General features: G+C 46.2%; 1 protein-coding gene across 1 annotated transcript in view; it reads right to left on the reverse strand.

Moving 5' to 3' along the window:
- The window catches only part of SMYD3 (SET and MYND domain containing 3), a 686,329-nt gene that overhangs the window by 133,474 nt on the left and 528,311 nt on the right, over positions 1-24,544 (reverse strand). Inside the window, exons 6-8 of the mRNA XM_040636090.1 lie at positions 11,384-11,451; positions 9,723-9,825; positions 1,733-1,843 (exon numbers count right to left, since the gene is read on the reverse strand). Of these exons, the coding sequence (XP_040492024.1) occupies positions 1,733-1,843; positions 9,723-9,825; positions 11,384-11,451 (282 nt within the window). The remainder of the gene's footprint in view (positions 1-1,732; positions 1,844-9,722; positions 9,826-11,383; positions 11,452-24,544) is intronic.

Below are 24,544 nucleotides of genomic sequence, written 5' to 3' on the forward strand. Positions count from 1 at the left end.
ACACACACACACACACACACACACACACACACACACACACACACCCTGTTGTGCTCTTTCTCTAGAGAACCCTAATACAATATTAAATTTTTAGCTCAAAAGAGGAAAGAAAATGGTCTCAATGAACATGGTGGACACTGTCGATCAGCTACGCAAAAGCCATTCACAGCCTTCCTCTCCCTTGTCTTCCTCTAGTTTAAAGGCTGAAAACCTAAAATGTAGTTTCCTCCCCTCTTTTACAGCTAACAGGGGTCATACGACAGAGCTCTGAACAATCACGTGTAGGTGGAAATCCCTACGAGCTCTGCCCTTTGTTCTTGCCTTTTATCACCCTTCTTCTTCGCGTCTAGAGCTAGGACGCACTAACGGAGGGTTGAGGGCGCCAGTTATCCTGGGACCATTTTAGTTGGGTTACCTGTTATTTGAGGCTCAGTCTTTCCCTAATAGATAATTCTACCCTGATTTCAACTATATCAAAAAACCCAAAAGTGAACATGACCCCGATTTTAATAAAATACAAGCACCTATCCAAGAAATCTTTTGTGGTTCTACAATACAGATGGCGTGTAAGAGGCACTAAATCCAAGACCTCCCCTTCAAGGAGGCTGGCAGGAAGACCGCTGCTTCTTGCCATTGCAGACGACAGTCTAGGGAGAAATCCCAGGGGATCCCCTGTAATTCTGGCACTCGTGGCTGTCGCAAAAGGTTAACGCTCAAGTGGACTGAATCTTGGGCAGATATTAGCGGTGGATCCGACTTTTCCCATTTAGCGCCTTTCTTTCTTTTTCATTAAAAACTAATCGTGTTCACGGATTCCTGCCTTGTTAGAATGAGCACAAGGCGCCTGAGCTCCTGCAGTGACAACGGCAGCCTCCCTCCGCCGGAGCCAGTGCCAGAGACTGCAGGCGGCTCTAGGGTGGAGCGGAAGGAGCACGCGATTCAGTCACAAGATCTAAGTGTGAGCCTTGGTTCTGCCACATTTTCTTCACCCTCACCCACAAGCACACCTCTGGACCTTTCTGAGTTGCAGTTCCAAATTCACAATTATTGAGTTAAATGACATAGTGATTACAAAAGAATTCCCACAAATGCTAAACACTCTGCAAAAGTAAGATTGACTCAGATGCCTCGACTGTGCGCAAGGCCAAAGTCAACAGGTTCAACGTGAGGAAAGCACACGAATAACAGGAGAAAAGTTCATTCATTCTCCTTTTTTTCCTGAACCTAAGTTCATTCATTGTCTTCATGGCATTGACTTGGGCTCTTCTTCCTTTCTCAGAGACTTCAAGTTGCTAGAGATAAGTGATCTCTCTCTGCTGTAAGTGTTACAGCAAAAAGCCTTACAGAACAAATTGCAAGGAATTAAAAAACTAGGAATGACGCGGTACATTTGCTGAACAGCCATCATGCAACCTAAGCCTCCTGCTGAAGTCTCGAGCAGTGCCCCGGCCTTCAATGTCCCTTTCATTACACGTTTAATGCCTATATTGCCCCTAGAATCACTGCTCCGTGGGATCCCTACCTGAGATTAAACCTCTCACTGCCTCTTGGGTGATACAAGTTCACGGAGATAGCACACAGGCCTCGTGCTGCACTGTTTCTATCTAACTAAGTCTCCCACACTGCACTGAGAGGCATTTCCTTGTGGATTAATGAAAGAAAAGCAGGGTCCGCTCAGAGGTCACAGGCATCGTGCCTGGGAGATGCTCCAAGCTGCTTCCACCCCACATACCTTGTCTTGGGTTTGGCATCGGAAACAGTCACATTCGAAACAGTACTGGTCCCTCAGCTGCTTCCGGCGCTCCTCACTGGTCATCAGCATATCCAGGTAGCAGATGGTGAGCTGGGGGGTGGGGGGCACAGAGGAGAGGGTTACGGGGCTGCAGTGCTTATCGTCTTTAACACATGCTTACTATCATTGCTGAGTATTTAAGCAAAACACGTTTCTGTGACACACCAAAAAGCGCAAAAAGGAAAGATACTACTTACAGTCTCTCCACGCAAATAATCACATGTAAAATGTTAATGCATTACCTTCCGGTCTTTGTTGTGTGGTGGGCCGTACATTATATACTTATTTTAAAGACTTGGACTCCTGACCTCTATACACTTTTACGCCTCGCCTTTTATTCACCAGACAAGAGAACGTTAAGAGCTGGCGTGCGTGGGGTAAGACTAGGGTTGGGTAGTAAAAGCCATAACCGCTCGCAGTCAGAGGCCAGGCAGATTCCGGCCCCCAGAGGGGCGGCAGACGACGCACCCAGGTGCTCTTAAATCCTAATCAGTCCTGCAGCCTCATGGAATTGAGGTCAACCAAATTTGGTGGCTTTGAAGTTAGGAGACTATTTTACTTGTGACTAGGTCGATTTAAAGAAAAAAAAAAAAGGAATAATTTCCAAGTAGGGAGAACGAATGTCAGAATGTGATCCTAGATGGAAGCTCTGAAGCTGGCTTTCTTGGGCCCTTTCAAACAGTAATTATCTTGTCTCGGATGGTGAAAGGTGAGGGTTCCCTGTCGCCGTCAAGTTCCACCTGGAGTCACAGGTCTTTAGGTAACATTGTGATGTTCGCACATCCCCCACTCGACCAGACCTACGTGCACTGAAAGGCCAATTCAGCATATACAGGATGGCGCTTCTGATCCCTCCCAGTCTGTTCCAGCCCCGCTGAAGCCATCCCAGTCTCAGCGGACAGCAATGTATCTTCCATGTCCTTCAAGCAGAAACCTCAAAGTCATCCTTGACTTCTCCCTCCCTTTCACACTCTCACCCAATCCACCAGGAAATTCTGTGTGCTCAACCTTAAAAATATATCCAGAATCACCCACTTTCTACCTCTCCCAATGTGACCGTCCTCGTCTGAGTCGCCTTCCTCTCTTGCCCACAAAGCGAGCAAGTCTCACAGCCTGTCTTCCTGCTTCCCCCGACCCCCCTGCACTCCGCCCTCTAGCCGGTGATTCTCAGTGATTCTCTTCAAACCTAAGACAGATTGTAAGACAGATCAGCTCTTCCCTGTGCTCAAAATGCTCCAACAGCCCCCCTTTTGCTTACGGACCAAGTCCTGACAAGGGATCCCACAGCACAACTCAGTGCGCAGTTCCAGGGCCTGTGTCACCAGTCCCTGGTAATGTCAGGAAACAAATGCAAAGGAACGTGTAGAAACTTCTACAGGAATCTGGTAAGAAACTTTATGTGACTCTAATAAAACATTGGGCTTTTAGCTCCTATATTTTTAAAATTTCATTTTTCTAGTAATTTATTTTCATGAAATTTTACAAAAATACTAGTCAGCAATGGATAAGGACTAATAATAATAATAATAATAACAACAACAACAACCAGCCCAGTTCCCTCTCTAAGCACCACCTCCCCACCAGCCCTCACTCCTTCTGTCCCCATGCACCCCACACCCCCACACCCGACGACCACATTGGCTATTTCCCTTTTGCTGCCCCCAGAATCCACAACAGGACCCCCTCACCTGTGCTAGGTTTCAGTCAGTCCCGCTTCCTCACTGAGGTCCAACCTGAACCCCCTGCTTAAAATAAACAAACTGACCCCCACGCTGACTGGGGCCCCTTGTCCCCTCACACTTTTCTACTTTTCTCTTCTCGGTAACAGATGTCCACTTGTCACATACTGTGTTCAATACTTCTGTATTTGCTTTTACATGTAGAAAGTAATCCAGGGGGTGTTTGGGGGGGCTGGAAGTGGAGGCGCTGCAGGACAGGAAGAGGCAGGACCATCCACAGCAGGAGGTGACAAAAGCTCCCTAAAGGAAAAATTCCCGGGTGTTTTTTCTTAGACTTCAAAGAAAGCATCCCATGTCTATAAAGCGCGATCTGGAAAGCATGGCAGGGCAGAGAAGGCCATCCTCTTTGACAGAAAACATAACTTTGGGCGGGCCTCAGTGGAAAAGGGGCCTGGTCAGCCAGCCAGAGCTGTCCCACCCCCCATGGCCATCCCGGTCTGGCTGGGTGGCTCTCTCTAGACCCTTCCTGCGTTAGGCAACTACATCGCGCTGCTCTGAAACACAGAAGTTAAGAGTACGTGGCCTCAACAAGTGTAAACAACGGTGTTACTGAACATCTTCTACGAGCCAGGCACTCACGGAGCGAGGCAGAACGAGACAGTGAAAATCAGCAAAGGCCCGGGATTTGCACCCACATCCCTTGATTTGAGCCGGATAATCTTTTTATAAGACGGCTGCTTCTCATCCTTCTGGGGGCTGAATGGACGCTGGCTTCTTGAGGGGCTGCGCTGACATCAACCCTAAAATGCGTAAGCTCGCATGACGCAGTGTTCAATGACAACTGGGCTCCTTCGGATTTAAGTCTCTAAGTCCTTTTTTTGCTTTGTGATCTGAAGCCAGGGCTGCCTGGGAGATGCCTGATACAGGCACGTTCCTCTTGCTTACAGACAACACTACGTTCCAAATTCTGAATAACCAATTTCGAAGCACGCTTTTGAAACCGCCCGTCAGTAAGTCTGGGGCAGCATATGCATTCATCTGGTCTCACCAGGCTCGAGGGCCCTGTGTTTCTTACATGATGTGATGGTACAATGAACTGAACTCCATGCTCCCTCTTGGGTTGGCTCTGGGACTCTCCTTCCTAATCCAGCCCAATGGCTCTTAGTCATCAGACCCTGCCATCAGATCAGATCAACTGGCAGTAGTTACTGGGGAGCACGATGTGCCCGGTGTGAAGCCAACAAATCCAGGGCCAGAGAAGGAAGTTTGGCTACCCCAAGACTTAATTACAAGGGCGAAAACTCATGAGTGATCACGCCAGGCAGTGAATGGGCAACAGACTAGTTATTCCATTTAACCCCACTAAATAGACCCTGACAGCCTCCGTCACTCCCCTGTAACTGCCTGTGACCGCGACCTGGACTGGGCTATAGCTTTCTAACGGGCCTCCCTACGGCCTGTGGTCTAGCTCTCGTCTTCGAAACTACTCTCAGAGATCTTCCTAAAACCCCAATCTGATCACATCATTTCCCTACATGAAGCTTTTTGGTGGCTTCTCACATCCAAGTTCACAAAATACACCGGGTCAAAACTGAAGGTCTCAATGGCAACATGTTTTTATTCATATTTTCGGGGGGGGGGGAGCACCATAGGTTACTAATGGGCAATGACAGTGAAATCATTTTATCAGCCAAAGATAAAAAACCTTTCCTGAAGACTCACTGGTTCACCACTTTTCAGGAACAATCTGCTCACTGCACGTAGGGCTCACGTAGCAGGAACGTACACGTGAAACTCTGCCACTAATCAACGGATGCTTTAATGGCATAGAACAAACTCGCATTAACATATTAATGCCACTGACCATTGCTTTGCCATTTCAGAGCAGCTTTTACGGGAAATGTGGTAAATCACTTACAACATTAGAGTAATATCATAAAAGATATTTGCTGGATGTTGGATATATTGCTTACTTGAAAATTTCAAGGCAAAGGAACCCCTTTTCCAAGAAGCCCATCTTTTCATTATGTACAACAGAGTGGGTAAGGAGGCCAAATTAAAATTAGACTTGGTTTTCATTTCTGGAATCACACTGTCACAATTATAAATTTTTCTGCAGATACTGGCTCTGAACTGAAAACAAGACTGCAAATCTCACTTCTTTTTAAAATCACACCTGAGTGTTAGTCTTTCTCTTCTCGTTGTCACACCCTTGTACTTGGTCATTAGCAAACCCTGCTATTTCTAGCTTCTAAACATTCTATTCTTCAGATCACCCACCGTGAGCCGCCACCTGAATGCCTCCTGACTTCAGGGTGCCATTGCCACCTCTTGCTTGGGTTACTGCATCAGCCTGACCCTCACTGGCCCAACCTTGCTTACACATGGAAAATCTGATCACACAGTTCCTCTGCTTCAGTGGGGCCCCACTGCCTGTCCCCAAGCGCTTCATGAGTACCTACTAAGTGTCCTATAGACCAGACACTGTTAGGAGTTCCTTACTAAGGCCCCCATGGGTTCCTACAATCACGTCTGCATATCCCCTCATCGGCTGGTCACATTCAAAGTCTTCAGTCTCCTGATAAGAACGCTTCCTTGAACTCCCCATTCTGTCCCTTGTCTCTGTGTCTTTGTCTAGAACACCTTCCCCTGTCTCAGCCAACCTGAATTCTGTGGCTCCTTCAAGAGTCTAAATCACTTCTCTGGAAGGCTTTCTTACCCGCTCCCCCACCCCTGCCCCCACCACCACTTGGGTGCCCCTGATCTGACCGTCTATAAAGCCCTGTGTACTTTATACTATCGTACCTTCCATATTCTGTTACTGTTTTCTGCCCTTTGTCAGTTTCCTCATTTACACCTTGAGCTCCTGAGGGTAAGGCTGGGTCTTACTCATCTTTGTATTCCCAGTGCCCACCCCACAGCATGACACCTAATAAGTAGGCAGTGAATTTGTCAAATGACTTAGCACATAAGTAAAGAGGGCTGAGAGAAGAAACAGACTGTTTTAATGCCATGACAATTTAAATTAAAACTATGATGGATACGGACATGCTCAGTTTATGCAAATCACATGTCTTCCAGTTGTCTGGCTCCAGAGGCTGCTGGCAGCCAGGGCCGTTATTCCTAACAGCTACAACCTCTTCTGACCAGGAATTCCCACGAGGGTGGCCCACGGGGGCCGTGCCTCAAACCTTACTATAAACCTCTCTATACTAGATGAGGAGACAAAAACCCCAAAGCAAAACCAAACCAAACCAACAGACCCAACAACAGCATCGCAGGGGAAATCCTGAAGCAGCAAAGTGTTAGAGACGGAGCTGCTTTGAAGGGAAGGGTCTGAAAGTGGTCCAAGGGGTGGCTTCATGTGCAGAGAAACAAAGGGCAGGAAATGTCCATGGTGACTTCTACTGTGAAATCCACACAAATTCCCAGCTCTCCTGAACTGAGGCCCAAAATGTTCTCAGCTCAAACTGGCAACGGCTGGCTTTCGTGTTACTTTCTTTCTGGGTCCCGTGGGACACACCTGAGAATTAGTGGTAGTTTTAAAAACGGCTCTAACATTCTATTTCACCTCTGGCTCTGCCTGTAGCAAGCCTTATTCACTCCCTCAACAGACACAGAGTAAGGACCTTCTCTATAAGAAGCACTCTGCAGTCTTCCCTCGGGGAGCCTATATTCCGGGACTCACATCCCAGGGAGCACATGCTAGAACTGGGGGCTCCCCGATGAGCAATAAAGTCAAGATGCAAAGTTGATCCTATGAAACTGCCAAAAACTTCTAAATTTACTTCTTTGCTCAGTTGAACTACAGCAAATATTTGCACAAGAAAAAGGAACTACCTCTCTTAATCTCAAAATGTCATTTCTCCTGGTTCTCCCTCTGCCCCACCTCTGCCCCAAGGGGTCAGTTTGAAATGTGCAGGGGGAATATCAGGTGTTTGGGGTGGGGGGAGGGGCGCCGCAGGCATTAACTGAGCAGAGATTCAGGACACAAGCGTCCTACACAACGAACAGCTGACCCATCCAGGATGCCAACAGTTAGTTCCCTCGGTGACAAGCACTCCTGGTCTTTCTGGAAGCTCATTTGAATGGAAGTCAAGTCAACAATGAGCCACGAGTGCCTCCTGGGTGCAAGGCCAAGTACTGGGTACTAAAGGAGATTTGGAAGTAAGACAATGGCCTAAGTCCTCATGACGCTTAATGGCCGAACAGAGAAGGCCCAGAAGAGCCAGAGGAGATCTCTAAGTGAAAGATATTTCCTTTAATCTGGGGAATCGGGAAGAGGTTTATAGAAGAGATGATGTGTGAAAGGACCTGGAAAGGTGTGTGACAATAACAGAGGAAAATGGGGGAAGGGGACAACTGTGCAGACAAAATGTCACTCACCAAGACATGCACGATGGGGTGGGGAAATTTTTATTTTCTGGGGAAAAAAAAAATCAAGCTCATAGCCACAGAGAACAGATCGGTCATTGCCAGAGGGGGGAATGGGGTGCAAAATGGGTGAAGCAGGTCAAAAGGTACAAAGTTCCGATGATAAAGTTAGCCAGTCCTGGGTGTGTAAGGTAGAGCACGGCAACTACAGTTCACAATGCCGCAAAGCATATTTGAAAGTCACTAAGAGAGTAAATCTTCAAAGTTCTTACCACAAGAGAAAAAATTTCTGTAACTAGGTTTGGTGCCGGATGTTAAGTGGACCTACTGTGGTGATCATTTGACAATAGGCACAAACACTGAACCACTGTGTGACACGCCAGAAACATACAGAATGTCGTAAGTCAATCACGCCTCGACTAAACAAAATTATCTTCCGAACAAGACGGTATGAAAGGACTTAGAGGGAGAGCCTCCGCTTGTCGGGAAGCTGCTGTGTAAGTATCACGTGATAACGGACCTGAGTCTGCAGGGCCCGATGCCGAGCCCAGTTATTTCGTGTCCAGCAAGAGGAAGGATTTGCTTGTTGGTCCAGCGATGGAAGGAAGAGGATGTGAAGAAAAGTGAAATCGGCACCAAAAAACAAGACTTTTTTTCAACTACATGAAAACCAACCAAGGAAAATAATGGGTAAAAGCCAAGCTCAGAACACAAGGCATAGGAAAATCTCTTTGTTGTTCCTGAAAATTCTGACTGTTTCTGATTTTGTTTGCCTCTCCAGTTATTGATTTTTTTAACTTCGTAAATCACCCTCCTACCAGAAGCAGGGACATCATTTTTGAGGAGGAGTCGGCCCTCAGCTCATGCGCTAATGCTGCTGCAAACGGACGGGGCCCCCCTTTCTTGCTTGCCTTGAAATCACATGAGGGCCTAGAACAGAAACCGTAATTCTCCATCTTGTTGACAGATACCCCAGTGTACTGAGCACAGGGTCCTAAAAGTGGGAAACAGAGTTAAGTGGCTGTGTAAGAGACAGCTTATTCAGTGGAAAATCAGATCGGAGGGGGTCTGACCGAAGCCAAATCCCTGTCTACGTAAAATACAGTGCCCCCGAGTTTAGGTTTTATTGGCTGAGTGCCACATAAATGCAATAAAAGCTTATGATACTCTGCTTTCCTTGCAATAAATATCCACTTTAGTAAATTGGTAGGTGGAAGGAAACTAGGTTCTAAAGAGTGTAAATACCTATAACCCCACGCTCTGGGTGGTTTCGTGTGCAAACTCTGGAGGATCAGCAGCCCCGGGGACAGCTCATCCAGCTGCCTCGTGAGACCTGGCACTTCGGAGAAGGTTCTTCTTCCCAAGAGGCGGGTGTGGGAGGCTACAACCCTGAAGGGTCAAGGCTAAGTCACTGCTGGCCTCTCTGCCCTTCACATCTTTGCTAACCAATCACACAGAGACATCGAGAGGTCTCCAAAGACCCCACGACCACGTGAACAAGTAAATCTTATTTGCTTTCTTGCCACGAAGTTACACATGAGTCACCTGCAAAATGGGGGGGCCCTGGGGTAAGTAAGCCCTTGGGATCCCCATTCACAATCTGGGCCGTGCTCCTGCCCACGGACACTCCGTCACATGATCACACCCCTCTCTTGCCCACATACAAGAGGAGCTGCGGATCCCCAGAGAAACGGTGGTCTACAAAAGCAGTCCATCCGTAATCCTAGACAAGGACTGAAGGGCAAATCGGTCGCTGGGCGGACGCATTATGGCTCTTCTCCGTGGTGGAAGGATCGGGACATGCTGTCCCTCAGGCACAGCTGAGAGGCTCTCTGATGCAAAAGGAGGCCTGGTGGGGGGACAAGCAGGTGGCTTACCTCCTCTCCGGCCTCAATGTCCCGGACTGCTCGCAGCAAGAGGTGGGGCCCATTGAACACAATGGAACAATTGGGGTCACAGCTGTGATTGAGTAAAGACATACTGGAGGAAAGAGAAAAAGAGGGTAGCGTCACTCATCAGACAGAATCCAGACAGAGTCAAATATCTACAGTTAATGACAGGTAAGGTGAACAGGGCACCAGGGACTGAGGGCTCTAGGGGAAGTCCCAGAAAGGTCACTAGCCCACGTCACATAAGCGAAATGCTCTCCAAGGCGGAGGCTTCTTAGGGAAGTGAGTTAACGAACACCTTTCCTGAGTGCTTCCTGGGGGTGAGCATGGGGGACAGCTGTCTCCTTAGATGGCAGCCAGGGCCCCACTGGTCTTTCTCACACAGCTCTGGTCTGTGTGGCCCCCTTGCAGGCCCTCCCTCCTTAAGGATAACGAGAGTCCTCCCTCTTACGCAGAAAGCCGACGGCACCTTGCTGATGAGACCCTGGAGCGTGTGGGGCCCCAGCCCAGTGGTCACCACGAAGGTGACTTTCCACCATCTGGGAAAGGGCATGAATTTAAGCGGCAGCATACTGGATAATACTCGGAAGAACTGTGAGTGAACACTCACTGTGCAGAAAGCACTGTCTGAGCCCTTACACAGGTTTCCCGAGTTCAAGCATCATAAGACTCTCCTGAGATTCTCTGAGAGACGAAGGAGCGACCACGGGGAAGGAAACGGCTCGCCCCGGACGCGCACCTAGAAGGTGAGACCGCATCGGAAGGAGGCGGCGTGAACTCCGAGCCTGCGCTCTGACCCATCTTCCTCGGGCCGGACCCACAGACCCGTGATTTACAACACTTGTGAGAGTAAGAAAAACAGCTGAATTCTCAGGCTCACAACTAACGATGAGCGGGACCATATTTGTATTTGCACCTTCCCCGCACGAAAACAAAACGGACCGAGGAGTGACTGCGGCGTTTGGGGAGGGACAGCCTGGCCGCTCAGGGGAAGAGGGTCACCTCAGCGGCAGTGGCACAGAACACTTCAGAAGGCCAAACCCTGAAAGTCTGGAGCAATGGAGCTTGGAGTCTGTGAGCCGACAGACGAAATAACCCCAACAGGGGCAGCACAGCGAGTCTGGTGAAACGCTCCCGTGCTTCTGCCCAGGAGGCTGGGGAATAAGATCAGGGCGGCGGTGAGGGAACAACCATTTTTTTTTAGATTATTTATTTATTAGAGAGAGAGAGAAGAGAGCATGAGAGAGGGAGAGGGAGAAGCAGACTCCCCACTGAGCAGGGACTCGATCCCACAGGACTCGATCCCAGGACCCTGAGATCATGACCTCAGCCGACGTCCGACGCTTCACCGACTGAGCCACCCAGGTGTCCCAAGGTAATAACCATGTTGTATTAGCACCTACGATCCCCAACTTCTCACCCCAAGGTCCCCGAGAGCAAGAATTTAGGTGTGAGTCTGCCTCTTTGCTCAGACCGCAGCACAGACTACAGGCTTAGAAAATTCTTTTCTTTAAACTTAACATTTTCCATTTTGTTATAATTTATCATCAGGTTTCGAGTATTGTTCTTGGAGCAGCTGCTGCACTTGCCCTTCTGACACCTTCCACAAGGTCGGGGAGCGGGGTGAGTTACAGCTGTTTCTTCCATACCTTGGATACAGGCCAACACCAACTTCCTGCATCTCCGCGTTACAGATGGTGAAAGCATTGCAGATCACCTGTGGAAACAAGGGGGAGACAATCAGGATTACCAGAGTCGCCTAAGAAACTTCGCAGGCAAGAGCACAGAAACGTTCAACATCAACTGTAGGAGTTTTAATACTTTTAGTAGTTGCTCTGGGGAGATCCCAGCCAAACAGGGATGCTCTTTCATTTGCAAAGAAGGTATCTGGGACGCACTTTCCTTAAGCACATCGGGTTAAGTGCAGGAAGAGCGACATCGTGTACAAAATCTCAGGCTTAAACCAGCACAGGGCCTGTGCATTTCAATCCGATCCTCCCCTCCAAAGTTACTCAGTCCCAGGACAGATTCAAGTTTCAGAATACAAATAATCTATTTATTGAGAACTAGACTCCTACCACGCTGGATTTTTCCCCCCTCGAACTGCCTGCAGTTTCCAAATGCCACTGTGTACCTGTGAGGAACAGCAGCCTGTCTTTGATTCCCACAAAGAAGGAAGGACATGCTGAGAGAGTCTCTGATCTGAGTTGATGGACCACAACGAGTAAAGGAAGTCATTCAGTCCAGCCATGGCACTTACTAGGGACATGGAAGGGCCTCGCTGACTACATAGCACAGTCCTAGCCCCTATGGGCAGTGAGCCAAAAGGAATAAAAGATGCAACCACTGTGCTCAAGGGACCTCAAAATCTATGGAAGGCCATCCAGAATCACAAAAAGACTTTGAATCAGAAAATCTAGGTCCTGGACACACATCGCTGTCTCAGGTAGGTGCTGGGATGAGCACTGAAGGAATAGAGCAAAGTTCCTGCCTTCATGAAGCTTAAATTCTAGTGGGGGGAGGGAAGGCGCACATTCGTGTCAGGAGAAAGAGCAGGTGCAAAGGCCCTGAGGTATAGAGATTCTTAGGTAGAGAGCAACAGCAAAAAGCTAGTGTGGGCAAAGCAGGGTAAGGGAGAAGAGGAAGGGTGAAATATGAGATCAGAGTGGTAGTTAGATCGTACAGGTGCTTACAGCCATGTCTAAATTGTATTCTAAATGAGACAGAAAGCCACTGAGCTGCTTCTGAGCCAAGGCGTGAATGGATCGGATTTCTGTTTGGAAAGGCTCACTCTGGCTGTCGCGTAGAGAATGGGCTACAGAGAGGCAAGTGGGTTAGGAGAGGGAATAAGAAGCCCAGGTGAGGTTGGAGGCCTGGATGTTGGTGGCAAAAGTGGGGAGAAGTGAGTGGTGCTGCCAATGGGATTTACTGATGGACTGTCGAGGGAAATGGAGGGCGTCGAGGGAAATGGAGGGCGTCAAGGATCGGGTTTGAGCTTGGGCCTGAACAGGCTCCATAATGTTGCCATTCATTAACAGAAGCAAGACTGGAAAGGAGCAGGTTTGGTTGCAGGGAGCTGGGAGCAAGGCCAGGGGCTCTGTTTCAGCCGTGTTACATTTGAAACGGCCTATTAGACATCCCAGCCAAGACCAAATCTGAGTGCCTGGAGGGCAGGGCAGCAGCCGGGCTGGAGATAGACGCTTAGGACAAAACAGAACAAAGTCCATCAAGAAGAAAGCAGAAGAGGCCACCGCAGACTTGACATGAACCAGGGACCACAGATGGATACTGACTTACTGTTACAGTTTCCGTAAAGGAAAAACAAACAACAAGCGACAACGAATGTCTCTAAATCAGGCTTACATGAAAGAACGTAAAGTACGAAAAAGCGTTCGGTCCTTTGAGACTTCTCCACTGCTCTGCAGAGCTCTTCTAGGAAATCTAGTGCGACCCATCGTGATGTGGCATTTCCTCTAGAAGTCTGATAAACTGCAGTTTCGAATCAGGAAATAGGGCGGTGTACACACACACACACACACACACACACACGCAGATTTTAAACACACACCAGTTAAATTGCTCTGGGGGCATGTGTTTCGTATTAAGTCACAACAGCATGTTGCCTATACATATTTATGCACAAAAGGGATGGTGGAAATGCGGGACAAAGGATCCTGTGTTTTCTTTTAGAAACTTTACACATTTTTAAATGGGTATGAATCTGGGGGGCGGGGAATAGAAACTTCAACACATATTTTTAAAGTGTAACCAGGACTTTACCAACATTAATCTACCGATGACACTGGATCAAACTGATCTAATCTGTTAATTTTTGAATCAAAGCAAAATGTAAACTTTTTTTTCACCACTGGGAAGCAAATTAAAGGCTCTTCCAGAATAGGTTTATTCTGACACAATTTTTTAAAAGAAAGAAAAAAGAGCTAACAAGGGGAAGTGTCAGCTTGGCTGTGTCTTCCTCCCGGAAACTCTCCCCGACCCCTCGGACCTAGCGGACTTACCCGTCTCGTGAGCATTTATCACCCGGCTCATTATTTACCCATTTGCTTGACACCAAACACGATCCCTGGGTCAAATACTCAGGGGGCAGTGATGGTGGTTCCTTACGTGAAAGACACTAATACAGGTTTTCGGGGAGGTGGACGGTCGTGTGGGTGTGGTCCTCAGTGTCCCCAGGGGGTCACTGTCTAGGACAGGGTCAGGGAAGACAGCAGAGTCAGTCACAGGTATCCTGTAGGTGGGGAAGGGGAGAGATGGGGTGTGGTTCCAAACTCTGCCAAGGAGTAAGGAGAAAGTCATCTCCATCTCTCTCGTCTTTAGCATCCAATCTGCTGATATCCCTGCCCAGATCTCCTGTCCATTCTTGCTCTCCACTCTGGCTCATTGTTTGTTTCAAACTCTTTTCCATTAGTCCAATGGATGGGACGACAGGCTTGGGCCTCAGAAGAGAGCCTCTGCTCAAAATGCCAGGGGCCTGGGGCATCCGGGTAGCTCAGTGGGTTAAATGTCTGACTCGTGATTTCAGCTCAGGTCATGATCTCAGGGTCATGAGGTCGAGCCCTGCGATAGGCTCCATGCTGGGTGGGGAGTCTGCTTGGGATTCTCTCTTACCCATTCCCTCTGCCCTCCCACAACCCCCCCCCGCAAATTGTCAGGGGCATGATACACGGGGCACAAAATGTGTGCAAAATGAATGAATGAATGAACGAATGAGCAAGAGTCCCCACATCCCTCACTTTCCCACCCATTTCTCTGTAATTTTTTCCTTTAACTTTCCTCCCTTCTTTTCCTTCTCCTGTTTTCACTGGTACCTATCGGCTACCCTCTCTCATTCTGCCCCACTCCACAATATAGGCAGGATGTTTTAAAGTCCTACTGAGCCAATTCCAGACAAGTTCCTCATTCATATTATCCCAAGCAGCATTGTGTGCCAGTGCTGCTGAGCTAAAACAGTTTAACTTTTTGCCTACTCCCCCTTTTATTAAAAATACCGGTTTCACTCACTAGTGTATCCATATGTGCTCAAGTGAAAATCTGAAAGGAATTTTTCTTTATACCAAGAAGCAAAAGAATGGAAATAAAGCCCAGAAATAAAAGTTTAAACACTTTTCAAAGTATTTTTTGGTACAAACAGTTTTCTTAGAAAATTGCACAGGTTAAACAATTAATGGAGGAAGACTTCACACAGATACCTTTAGAAAAGCATAATAATGGGATTATTTCAATTAAAAAAGCAAGAAATTTTTTAAAAACTAAACTGGAGTATTATGGAGTATTACTTTAAAATATTTGGGACACCTGGGTGGCTCAGTCGGTTAAGTGTGTGCCTCCGCCTCGGGTCGTGATCCCAGGGTTCTGGAATCAAGTCCCGCATCAGGTTCCTTGCTCAGCGGGGAGTCTGCTTCTCCCTCTCCCTCTGCCCATCCCCCTGCTTGCTGCATTCCCTCTCTCTCTCTCTCTCCCCCTCTCAGACAAATAAATAAATAAAATCTTCAAAAAAATAAAATATTTCCCATGACATAAAATTAAAACATACATTTATTTTATAATTATCAAATATATTTGTGTGTATTTCCATAGTTATTTCTTTTGAGATAATCAAAAGCCTTTACAATATAACACTCTAGCTTTTCAAGATAGTAAAACTCTAGTGAGTTGGTGTAAGTGATTGTTGAACCTCTGTATTTTGTAAAAGACAACTAAAGTAAAATTTTAAATATTTTATGAAACATGATAAAAACCCTTAGCAAAGTAGGTTTAGAGGGAACATACCTCAACATAATAAAAGCCATGTATGAAAAACACACAGCTAACATCATACTCAATGGTGAAAAACTGAGAGCTTTTCCCATAAGATCAGGAATAAGACAAGGATGTCTACTCTCACCCCTTTTATTTGACATAGTACTGGAAGTCCCAGCCACAGCAATCAGACAAGAAAAAGAAATAAAAGGCATCAAAATTGGCAAAGAAGAAATAGAACTTTCACTATTTACAGACGATATAATACTATTTATACAAAACCCTAAAGATTTTACCAAAAAAACTGTCAGAACTGATAAATGAATTCAGAAAGGTTGCAAAATCAATATACAGAAATCCATTATGTTTCTATACACTAATAATGGAGGAGAAAGAGAAATTTGGAAAACAATCACATTTACAATTGCACCAAAAAGAACAAAATGCCTAGGAATAAACTTAACCAAAAAGATGAAAGACCTGTACTCTGAAAACTATACAACACTGATGAAAGATATTGAAGATGACACAAACAGAAAGCTATTTCATGCTCATCGACTGGAAGAAAAGATACTGTTAAAATGTCCATCCTACCCAAAGCAATCTACAGATTTAATGCAATCTTTCTCAAACTACCAACAGCATTTTTCAGAGAACTAGAACAAATAATAATGTATATGGAACCACCAAAAAACAAAAAACAAAACAAAAACCCAAATAACCAAAACAATCATGAAAAAGAAGAACAAAACTCGAGGTATCACAATCCACAATCCCAGATTTCAAGCCATTCTACAAAGCTGCAGTGCTCAAAACAGGACGGTACTGGCACACGAATGACACACAGATCGATAGAACAGAACACAGAACCCAGAAATAAACCCACAATTATATGGTCAATTAATCTTTACCAAAGGAGGGAAGAATACACACTGGAAAAGACAGTCTCTTCAACAAATGGTATTGGGAAAACTGAACAGCTACATGGAAAAGAATGAAACTGGACGACTTCTTACACCACACACAAAAATACAAATTCAAAATGGATTACAGACCTAATGTGAGACGTGAAACCATAAAAATCCTAGAAGAGAGCACAGGCAGTAATTTCTGACATTGGCCATAGCAACACTTTTCCAGATATGGCTCCTCAGGCATGAGAGGTGGTTGGGGGTTGGGGGAAACAGGTGACGGGGATTAAGGAGTGCGGTTGTCGTGATGAGCACTGAGGAATGTGCAGAATAGTGGACTCACTATGTTGTACACCTGTAACTAATATAACGCTGTATATGAACTATGCTGGAATACATACACTTAGAAAATATAGGTATAATATATAGATATTCTATGAACCAAATTTTTACGACATTTGGCTCAGGTTCTAGGTCCAGAGCCTGACATTTGTGTTCTGGGATTAAAAGTTCCCCTGTAGCACTCATCCCAAAACACAAAGCGAATACTTCAGAGACTTATTTTATACACGTTCAAATTTCACATGTTCCCTCAAATTTTCTGAACTGAAGGTACTGAAGGTTTTTATTGTAACAGCAGATAAATTAAGGTATTTGAGACATGAGGGAAAATCACCTTTTAATGGCAAAGCTGAACAGCCCTAAGAAAACGTACAACCCATTCAGAAGACAGTCCTTCTAAGCCATAGCAGAAGAAGCCATGCACTCCCCAGCACCCCCTCCCCGATTACCCACTTCTACAAAGAACTCGGTCTGTGTGCGAGTAGCCCTGGCTTGCTGCTAGCCTACCTTAAAGAATGCTTTCCATTTCAAAAGATATAAACTATAAAACATTTAAACCAAAGGGAACTCAGTTTCTACACACAAACATCAGGCAATTTTCTCAAAGCCCATCTGCGTCTCCTTTATAATTTCTCTTTTCAAGGCATAAGTAGAATGTTCAGGACAAAGAAATGTGATGCACGGAGTTTATTAATTAGAGAGGCTAAAGGTAAATTTTCAACAGAAAGCTTACTGCATTTCGTTTTACTGAGGTCTGTGCACAGAAGGAAAGGAAGCAGGGAGAGTTGGCAGATATGAAAACCCAGAGCAAAGGGTTTTGTACAAAAGAGCTGCCCCCTCCCCCGCTACCCCAGCACTACTAATTCTCTAACTTAAGAAACATGGTAAGGATTTCAGTCAGGGTATGTTATTCTTCTCCATGGCATATGACATTTTATTAAAGACAACTATTTTTTTTTTCAGAATATTCTCATAAACCTCAAGAGATTTACTTATTTTTTAAAGATTAATTTATTTGAGAGACACTGGGAGGAGAGAGACAGCATGTGTGGGGAGCGGCAGAGGGAGGGAGAGAGAGAATCTCAAGTAGAGTCCCCGCTGAGCACAGAACCCCACGTGGGGCTTGAACTCACAACCCTGAGAGCATGTGAGCAGAAACCAAGTCGGTGGCTTAACCGACTGAGCCACGCAGGAGTCCCTAAACCTCAAGAGATTTAAAATTTACCCGATCCCTCCTATCAGCATGTCAAATATTGAACCATCTTTCATGATGCAACCCAGGCCTTTCCTGATATCCTACCCCCTCCTTTGGTCACTCCTTTACAACCCTTCCCTATCCCTGAAAATGAAAGGTATACAATCCACAAACCAGAAGATGAACGGAAGGGAACCAGGCTGCGGAAGGAGGAGAGCTGGGGCGTGAAGAGGCAGCACTTCATGACAAAAAGCACAAATCCCAGAATTCCAGAAACTCCCTCCCCAATTAGTGCAATACATCTTCCCTTTGCTGGGAAATAGCTGGAGAGCCCCGGCCCCGTCGCTATGCTGCTCCCCAGCCAGCCTTGTGGAGTCCGACCTTCAGAAGTTTTCTAATGTTTCTGACATAGGCTCTTCTGTTTGCAAACCTAAGGGACCACTGGTTACAGACAGCAAGCGAGGATGTTGGAAAACAAGTTCAGGAGGAACATAAAAACGGTAATTCTATAAAAGGGACTCAAGGTGCTCCATTATAATGACTTTTATCTGGAAGAAATTCTTCCATACCACCTCAAGATGTCTCTAGTATTTAGAAAATGCTAGAAGGAGAACATATAATGAGTATGTAATCTTACTTTAGCAGATGGCATGAAAACTATTAAAGTCTCCGGTGCGTTATTTGAAATGTGTTTGCACCTAGCCCCCTAAAACCTTCTCTTACCTCATCACTTAGAAACACCATGAAAATTATGAAGTTCAATCTAGCTGGTTTTCTAAAGAGTAGATTATAAGAATGATAAGCATCAGGTTTTAAAAGCATGATGCTAAGGCCCCAACCAAAAAATATTCATTTAAATGTATGTTGATAGATAAAAAAAAAACTGTTGATAAAACACTGATAAAAAATATTCATTTAAATGCTGATAAATAATCTAATTTAAAGCAAATTAAACCATGGGTACCACTTGTTAAATGGGAAAGCTAAAAATCTGTCTTTATATTATATGAATATTATTAAAGATTTTGCAAATGTACTTTATTATACAAACCAAGTAAACAATAAAATAATCCAACTTAAGAACTACATCTTTACCACATCCCATATCACAACACACTTGGACATGTGTTCCAGACCCAGTACGTTCGAATACTACTTGCTTCCACAACGGCAGTGGTGTCAATCACGTTTCCAGCTATGGTCACAAAGAGTGCACGCTAGACATACTCAACAATGACTTGCAAAATCTAAAATCAATATCAAGGCCAGTATCCCAAGCGAAGGGATACAGATCCAAAATCATGCCTCCTGTTCTAGAACATTCCCAAGGTGGAGCCACCAAATATTAGCAAATGAGGATTCATAAAATGAAGGCTTTTTGGATAACAGGTCTCTCTTCAGAAACCCACCTACATTTTTATTTTTCTAAGGGCCTTCCTCATGGCAGAACCCATGATATCTTCAACAACTGTCCTTGATAAGAGAAAGCAAAACAGGAACGACAGTCACAAATTTGTCTGTTTTTCTTTGTTCTTCCCTTCAGGATAGTCCCTAACATTCACCTTCTTATATCACTCAGCCGATGAAAAAAGCATTGGCAACAGATGTCTGTCAAGTATGTGTAAAAGTATAAAAGCTCTTAACAGGGTTTCCATTGTGTCATTTTTTCCCACATCCCGAGGCACAGAAATACGATGATATTCTTAAATAATTTATTGCAGGATATTGTTAGTTTCCATAGCTCTGCCACAGGCGTCCTTTTCTAAAGCGAAACATTTCACATAGTTGTGCTCCTGTCCAGAAAGTGTATTATCACGACCAGCTCAACTTCCCCCACAGACAACACTTAAGGATTCTTCTGTTCAGCTGGAGTCTCTCCAAATGCTCTCTTACGTGATAATCTAGTTTCAGGATTCTCGTTCCAGGTAATTGGAGGAAAAATCTACCCGGAGGCAGTGCGGTACCATGCTCTGTGATGTCTCTTGGTTGGAGTGCTAAAATCCGCAATGCGGTACCCTGGGTGCTGGGCATCCCCTGATGGCGGCTGAACAGTGTGGAGACCCACCATGTTTTCCCATCACGTGAATGGAGAAAAGCAAACTACAGAAGAAACGTTCCATGTGGAAGATAAAACCGAACACGAACCAACTGCTTCATGCAATCCTCAGTGAAAGATAGATTCTAGTACGAGCCGGGAGTTGCTTTCTGTAGAAATTGAGGTGGATATTCTTTCCAGGAGAAATTCTATCAGACAAGGGTTTGTCATGCTGCTCCTACTTGACGTTGACACCTGAGGGAGTCACTACCGCACATTACAGCATGAGGCGTGCACACGGTGCATCTACAAGCGCATGGGCATGGGGGTTGGGGGGGTGTTCTGGGGACTAGTAGCTGGGGCGGGTTTCTGGGAGCCAATGGCACCTCAAAAGGTCCATCCTTCTGGGGTGGCCCACGCATACCCAGTCCCTGGTGACTGAGAAGGAAAAGAGAAGACAAATCATGGCTTCATCCCCCACCACCCCCCATTTCTACAGAGATAGCTCAAAAGTACCCCTTCCCTGCTTCCTTCAGTCATTCATGTGGACAGCCAGGGACACAAAACACCCTGGTGGGATTTCTACTTGATCATTTGTCTCTCCTGGCACCACAATGAATCTCCTGACCAGATTCCTGAGTTGGCCCCTAAATGAAACACCAGCGTGCCGCCCCTGCACCCCTTTAGTGGTGACCTCCAGAGAGTCCCAACGGAGGTCCCCTGCCTGGGTCAGCGTTCATCAGAATGTGAAGAGAGGAGGGAATTTGGAAAAGCAGATTAAATACATCTTTTCTTTTTTTTTTTTTTAAGATTTTATTTAATTATTTGAGAGAGAGAGAGTGAGCACAAGGGGGGAGGGCAGAGGAGAGGGAGAAGCGGGCCCCCCCACGGAATAGGGAGCCCAACACGGGGCTTGATCCCAGGACCCAAGATCATGACCTGAGCCAAAGGCAGACACTTAACCGACTGAGCCATCCAGGCGCCCCTATATCTTTTCTTTTTTAATGCCCACTACTGATTCGGTACCAGTGACTTTGTTAGGTTAGCCTTTGTGACTTCCACATAGCATTGCTAATAAACCAAGACAATTGTCATAATGCAACAACAAAAAAATCTCCTCTTGCCCTTCTCTCTTTCCCTCCTTCCACTGTCTCTCCGTCTGCATTCCTTCCTACAAGCACTCAGTCAGTGACCTACACCGACCAGGTAGGCTCTGGAACCACAGGAAGGTGTCCGCACTGACCGCGCCCTCCGTGATGCTGAGACTGGCCGGGGACACGGCCACACTAGGCAATGAATCACATGCATGCCGCACCGGTGCCCAGCACACGGGTCATGAGCTCAGCTGGGACAGGTAGGGGAAAGGAGGTACCTCAACCCGGACTCACAAGGATCACCCACGCTTCTTATGCCTTCTGTGACATGGTGGGAAAGCATCAGCTGAATTATAAATTCCGGAAAATGTTTTCCTGAGATTGAAGGAAGTTGGCATAAGCTTCATACCCACACAGATGATGTCGGCTTCCGAAAGTGGAAGGTGGTGACATCTGATAACAGCAGACGCTACAAAAGTCAACACCGAGAAGTAACAGGAATCACGACACAGGGTTTTGCCACAGCATGTGGAACGAAATACAGACCCATGGCATTCCCTGGTTTTTTAAAAAAACCTTACAAACCTCTAAAATGTGTCCTATTCCTTGTCTACCGCACTGCAAGTGGAGAGGAAGGAAAAAGCAGAGCGATACTAAAGACAGTCATGCCTGAAATGCCATGATGTAATTCTTTCTCTGAAGAGCCAGAAAGCAGATGCAGGGAGGGCTGAACTCAGGGGCAGGGGCACCTGACGAGAGCAGTCGTGGGTGGGGGGTGCTGGCAGGGGTGTTGGGACCCAGTGGCCCTCAGACCTTTCCTTCAACACATGCTGAGACCAGCTGAACATCACACCACTGAATCCACTGTTTCCAACAAGGCAAGGGCCTCACTGAGGAGCACCTGTCCTGCCTGAGGGAGGAGCACGGGTGCCCCCACGGTGCCCCACCTCGAAGCCCTTCTGGTTCGCAGTCTTGGGGGGCTCCAGCCCCCTCACAAGGGAGCTCTCAGAACAGTGTCTTCATTCTAAGGATGAGGAAAGGAAGGCTAAGAGAGATGGATCCACCATTCTAAGGCTGGGTACTCACCTGCTCTCACGCATCAGCGAGATTTAGTTTGTCAAAATAACCTTCCCAGCAGAAAACTCAGCCCGGGAGGAATTACACACAGGACAGGCTGGGGGGAAGGGGTTAAGTGCCAGGAAAGGTCTGGAACGGTGCTGTCCTGTACCCCTGCTGGCAGAAACACAGGTTTATTCACTCAAGCATTATGGGCCTTTTTATTTCAACACGCACAGTTGAGGCACAGGAAGGAGGGACGAAAATCCAGCCCTTTCAACTGTTTGCCTAGAGAAATGAGAAAGTAAAAACATGTCACGTTCCTCTCTAATTCTGACAAATTTTAGCCTTTCTCGGCCAAGATAATTTTCCTGACTATTGGCCATATTTCTTTGTAAGTCACTCTGTCCAGAACCAAGTTGCACTAATGCAGTGCAGTACTCGAATCTGTCAGATCAGTTCAGAAGCACATGAGTCTGCTGCCCGTGCACGGCCCTGGGAGCCACAACGCACGATCAGCAGGAAGGATTGCTGGGGATTGCCGAAGACCAGCTGGGAGATGTGAAGGAAAATATATGGCCTTTGAATTTTCCACTCTCCCTCCGTCGGACTGCAGCCAGCCACCATTACCAAATTAGTGCCACAAAGAGAGGGATTTTCTCTCCCTGGGGCAGGCCAGAAAGATAAATCAGCTACAAAAGAGCAAATGGCTACAGGAAGAAAGAGAAAATGAAGGCCCGACACTCTGTCGTGCGAATGTCACAGTATTTGCAGGTGGTCACACACGGAGCCATCAGAGAGAGAACTGCAGAGAACCCTCCCCTCCCACTCTGGGCCTCCTCCCATCTCCCCCCAAAATAAATGTGATGGTTTTCTCTTTCATAAGCACCTTTCGCCTTCCCACCTGACCACTTTTTTTTTTTTAAAGATTTTATTTAATTATTTGACAGAGAGAGAGACAAAGCATGAGCAGGGGGAGCAGCAGAGGAAGAGGGAGAAGCAGGCTCCCCGCTGAGCAGGGAGCCCCATGTGGGGCTCAATCCCAGGACCCGGGAATCATGACCTGAGCCCAAGGCAAACGTTGAACCGACTAAGCCACTCAGACGACTCCATCTGACCGAATGCAAGTTTGTACAGCCACTTAGGAAAACAGTATGGAGGTTCCTCAAAAAGTTAAAAATAGAGCTACCTTATGACCCAGCAATTGCACTACTGGGTATTTACCCCAAAGATACAGATGTTGTGAAAGGAAGGGGCACATGCACCCCAGTGTTCATAGCAGCAATACCCACAGTGGCCAAACTGTGGAAGGAGCCAAGATGCCTTTCAACAGACGAATGGATAAAGAAGCTGTGGTCCATCTATACAGTGGAATATTACTCAGCCATCAGAACGATTACCTAACATTTGCAGCAACATGGACGGGACTGGAGGGGATTATACTAAGTGAAATAAGTCAAGCAGAGAAAGACCATTATCATATGGTTTCACTTATATGTGGAACATAAGGAATAGCAGGAAGGACATCAGGAGAAGGAAGGGAAAAATGAAGGGGGGGAGATCAGAGGAGGAGACGAACCATGAGAGACTATGGACTCTGGGAAACAAACTGAGTTTCAGAGGGGAGGGGGTGGGGGGATGGGCTAGCCCGGTGATGGGTATTAAGGAGGGCACGTATTGCACGGAGCACTGGGTGTTATACGCAAACAATGAATCACAGAAAACTGCATCAAAAACTAATGATGTACTGTACGGTGACTAACATGACACAGTAAAAAAAATAGTAATAAAAAAATAAAAATATCAGGGAATTAGTATTTTTATGTGGGGTGCAATGTGCTAAATTATGTGTCTACATTTCCATATTATTGGCCAATTATTTTTGATGAGGAAGAACCCAGAAATAAAGAACCAGCATTTACCAGAAAGCTGTAAAGCAGAAAACTATGAGAATTAAAAGAGATAATAATGCATGTGGGCCTGGGAAGGGCTCCTGGTACAGAGAGAGCTTAGTAAATAGTAACAAGATCATTATTATTACCAAAGTTCATCGACTGTAAGACGCACTCAATAAAGAGTCAGATGCACCATGTTATTGCGTTCTACTAAGAAAAAGCATTAGCAAACTATGTCAGGCTAGCTGTTGTGCAATGGATTCCAGTTCCAGGAACATAAAATCGTGAAAAAATACACAGTTTGGAATTCATGAAATTCAGCATCACTGTGTATACCCCCAGGTGTTGGCAGAACAGAAGTTGTGCTCTGCATAACCGATGTGTGAGGACAGGACATTTGTGTCACCTCAGCCACACCGGGCCGTGAGGTTCCAGCCACCTCTCCGTCTCTCGGAGCTTCTGCACCAAGCTGACCAGGTTCGGGTTGCTCTCCTGGACTCTCAGCATCACCCAAACTCATTC

Source organism: Ursus maritimus, unplaced genomic scaffold (assembly GCF_017311325.1).
Source record: "Ursus maritimus isolate PB19 unplaced genomic scaffold, ASM1731132v1 scaffold_2, whole genome shotgun sequence".
Taxonomy (NCBI): Eukaryota; Metazoa; Chordata; class Mammalia; order Carnivora; family Ursidae; genus Ursus; species Ursus maritimus.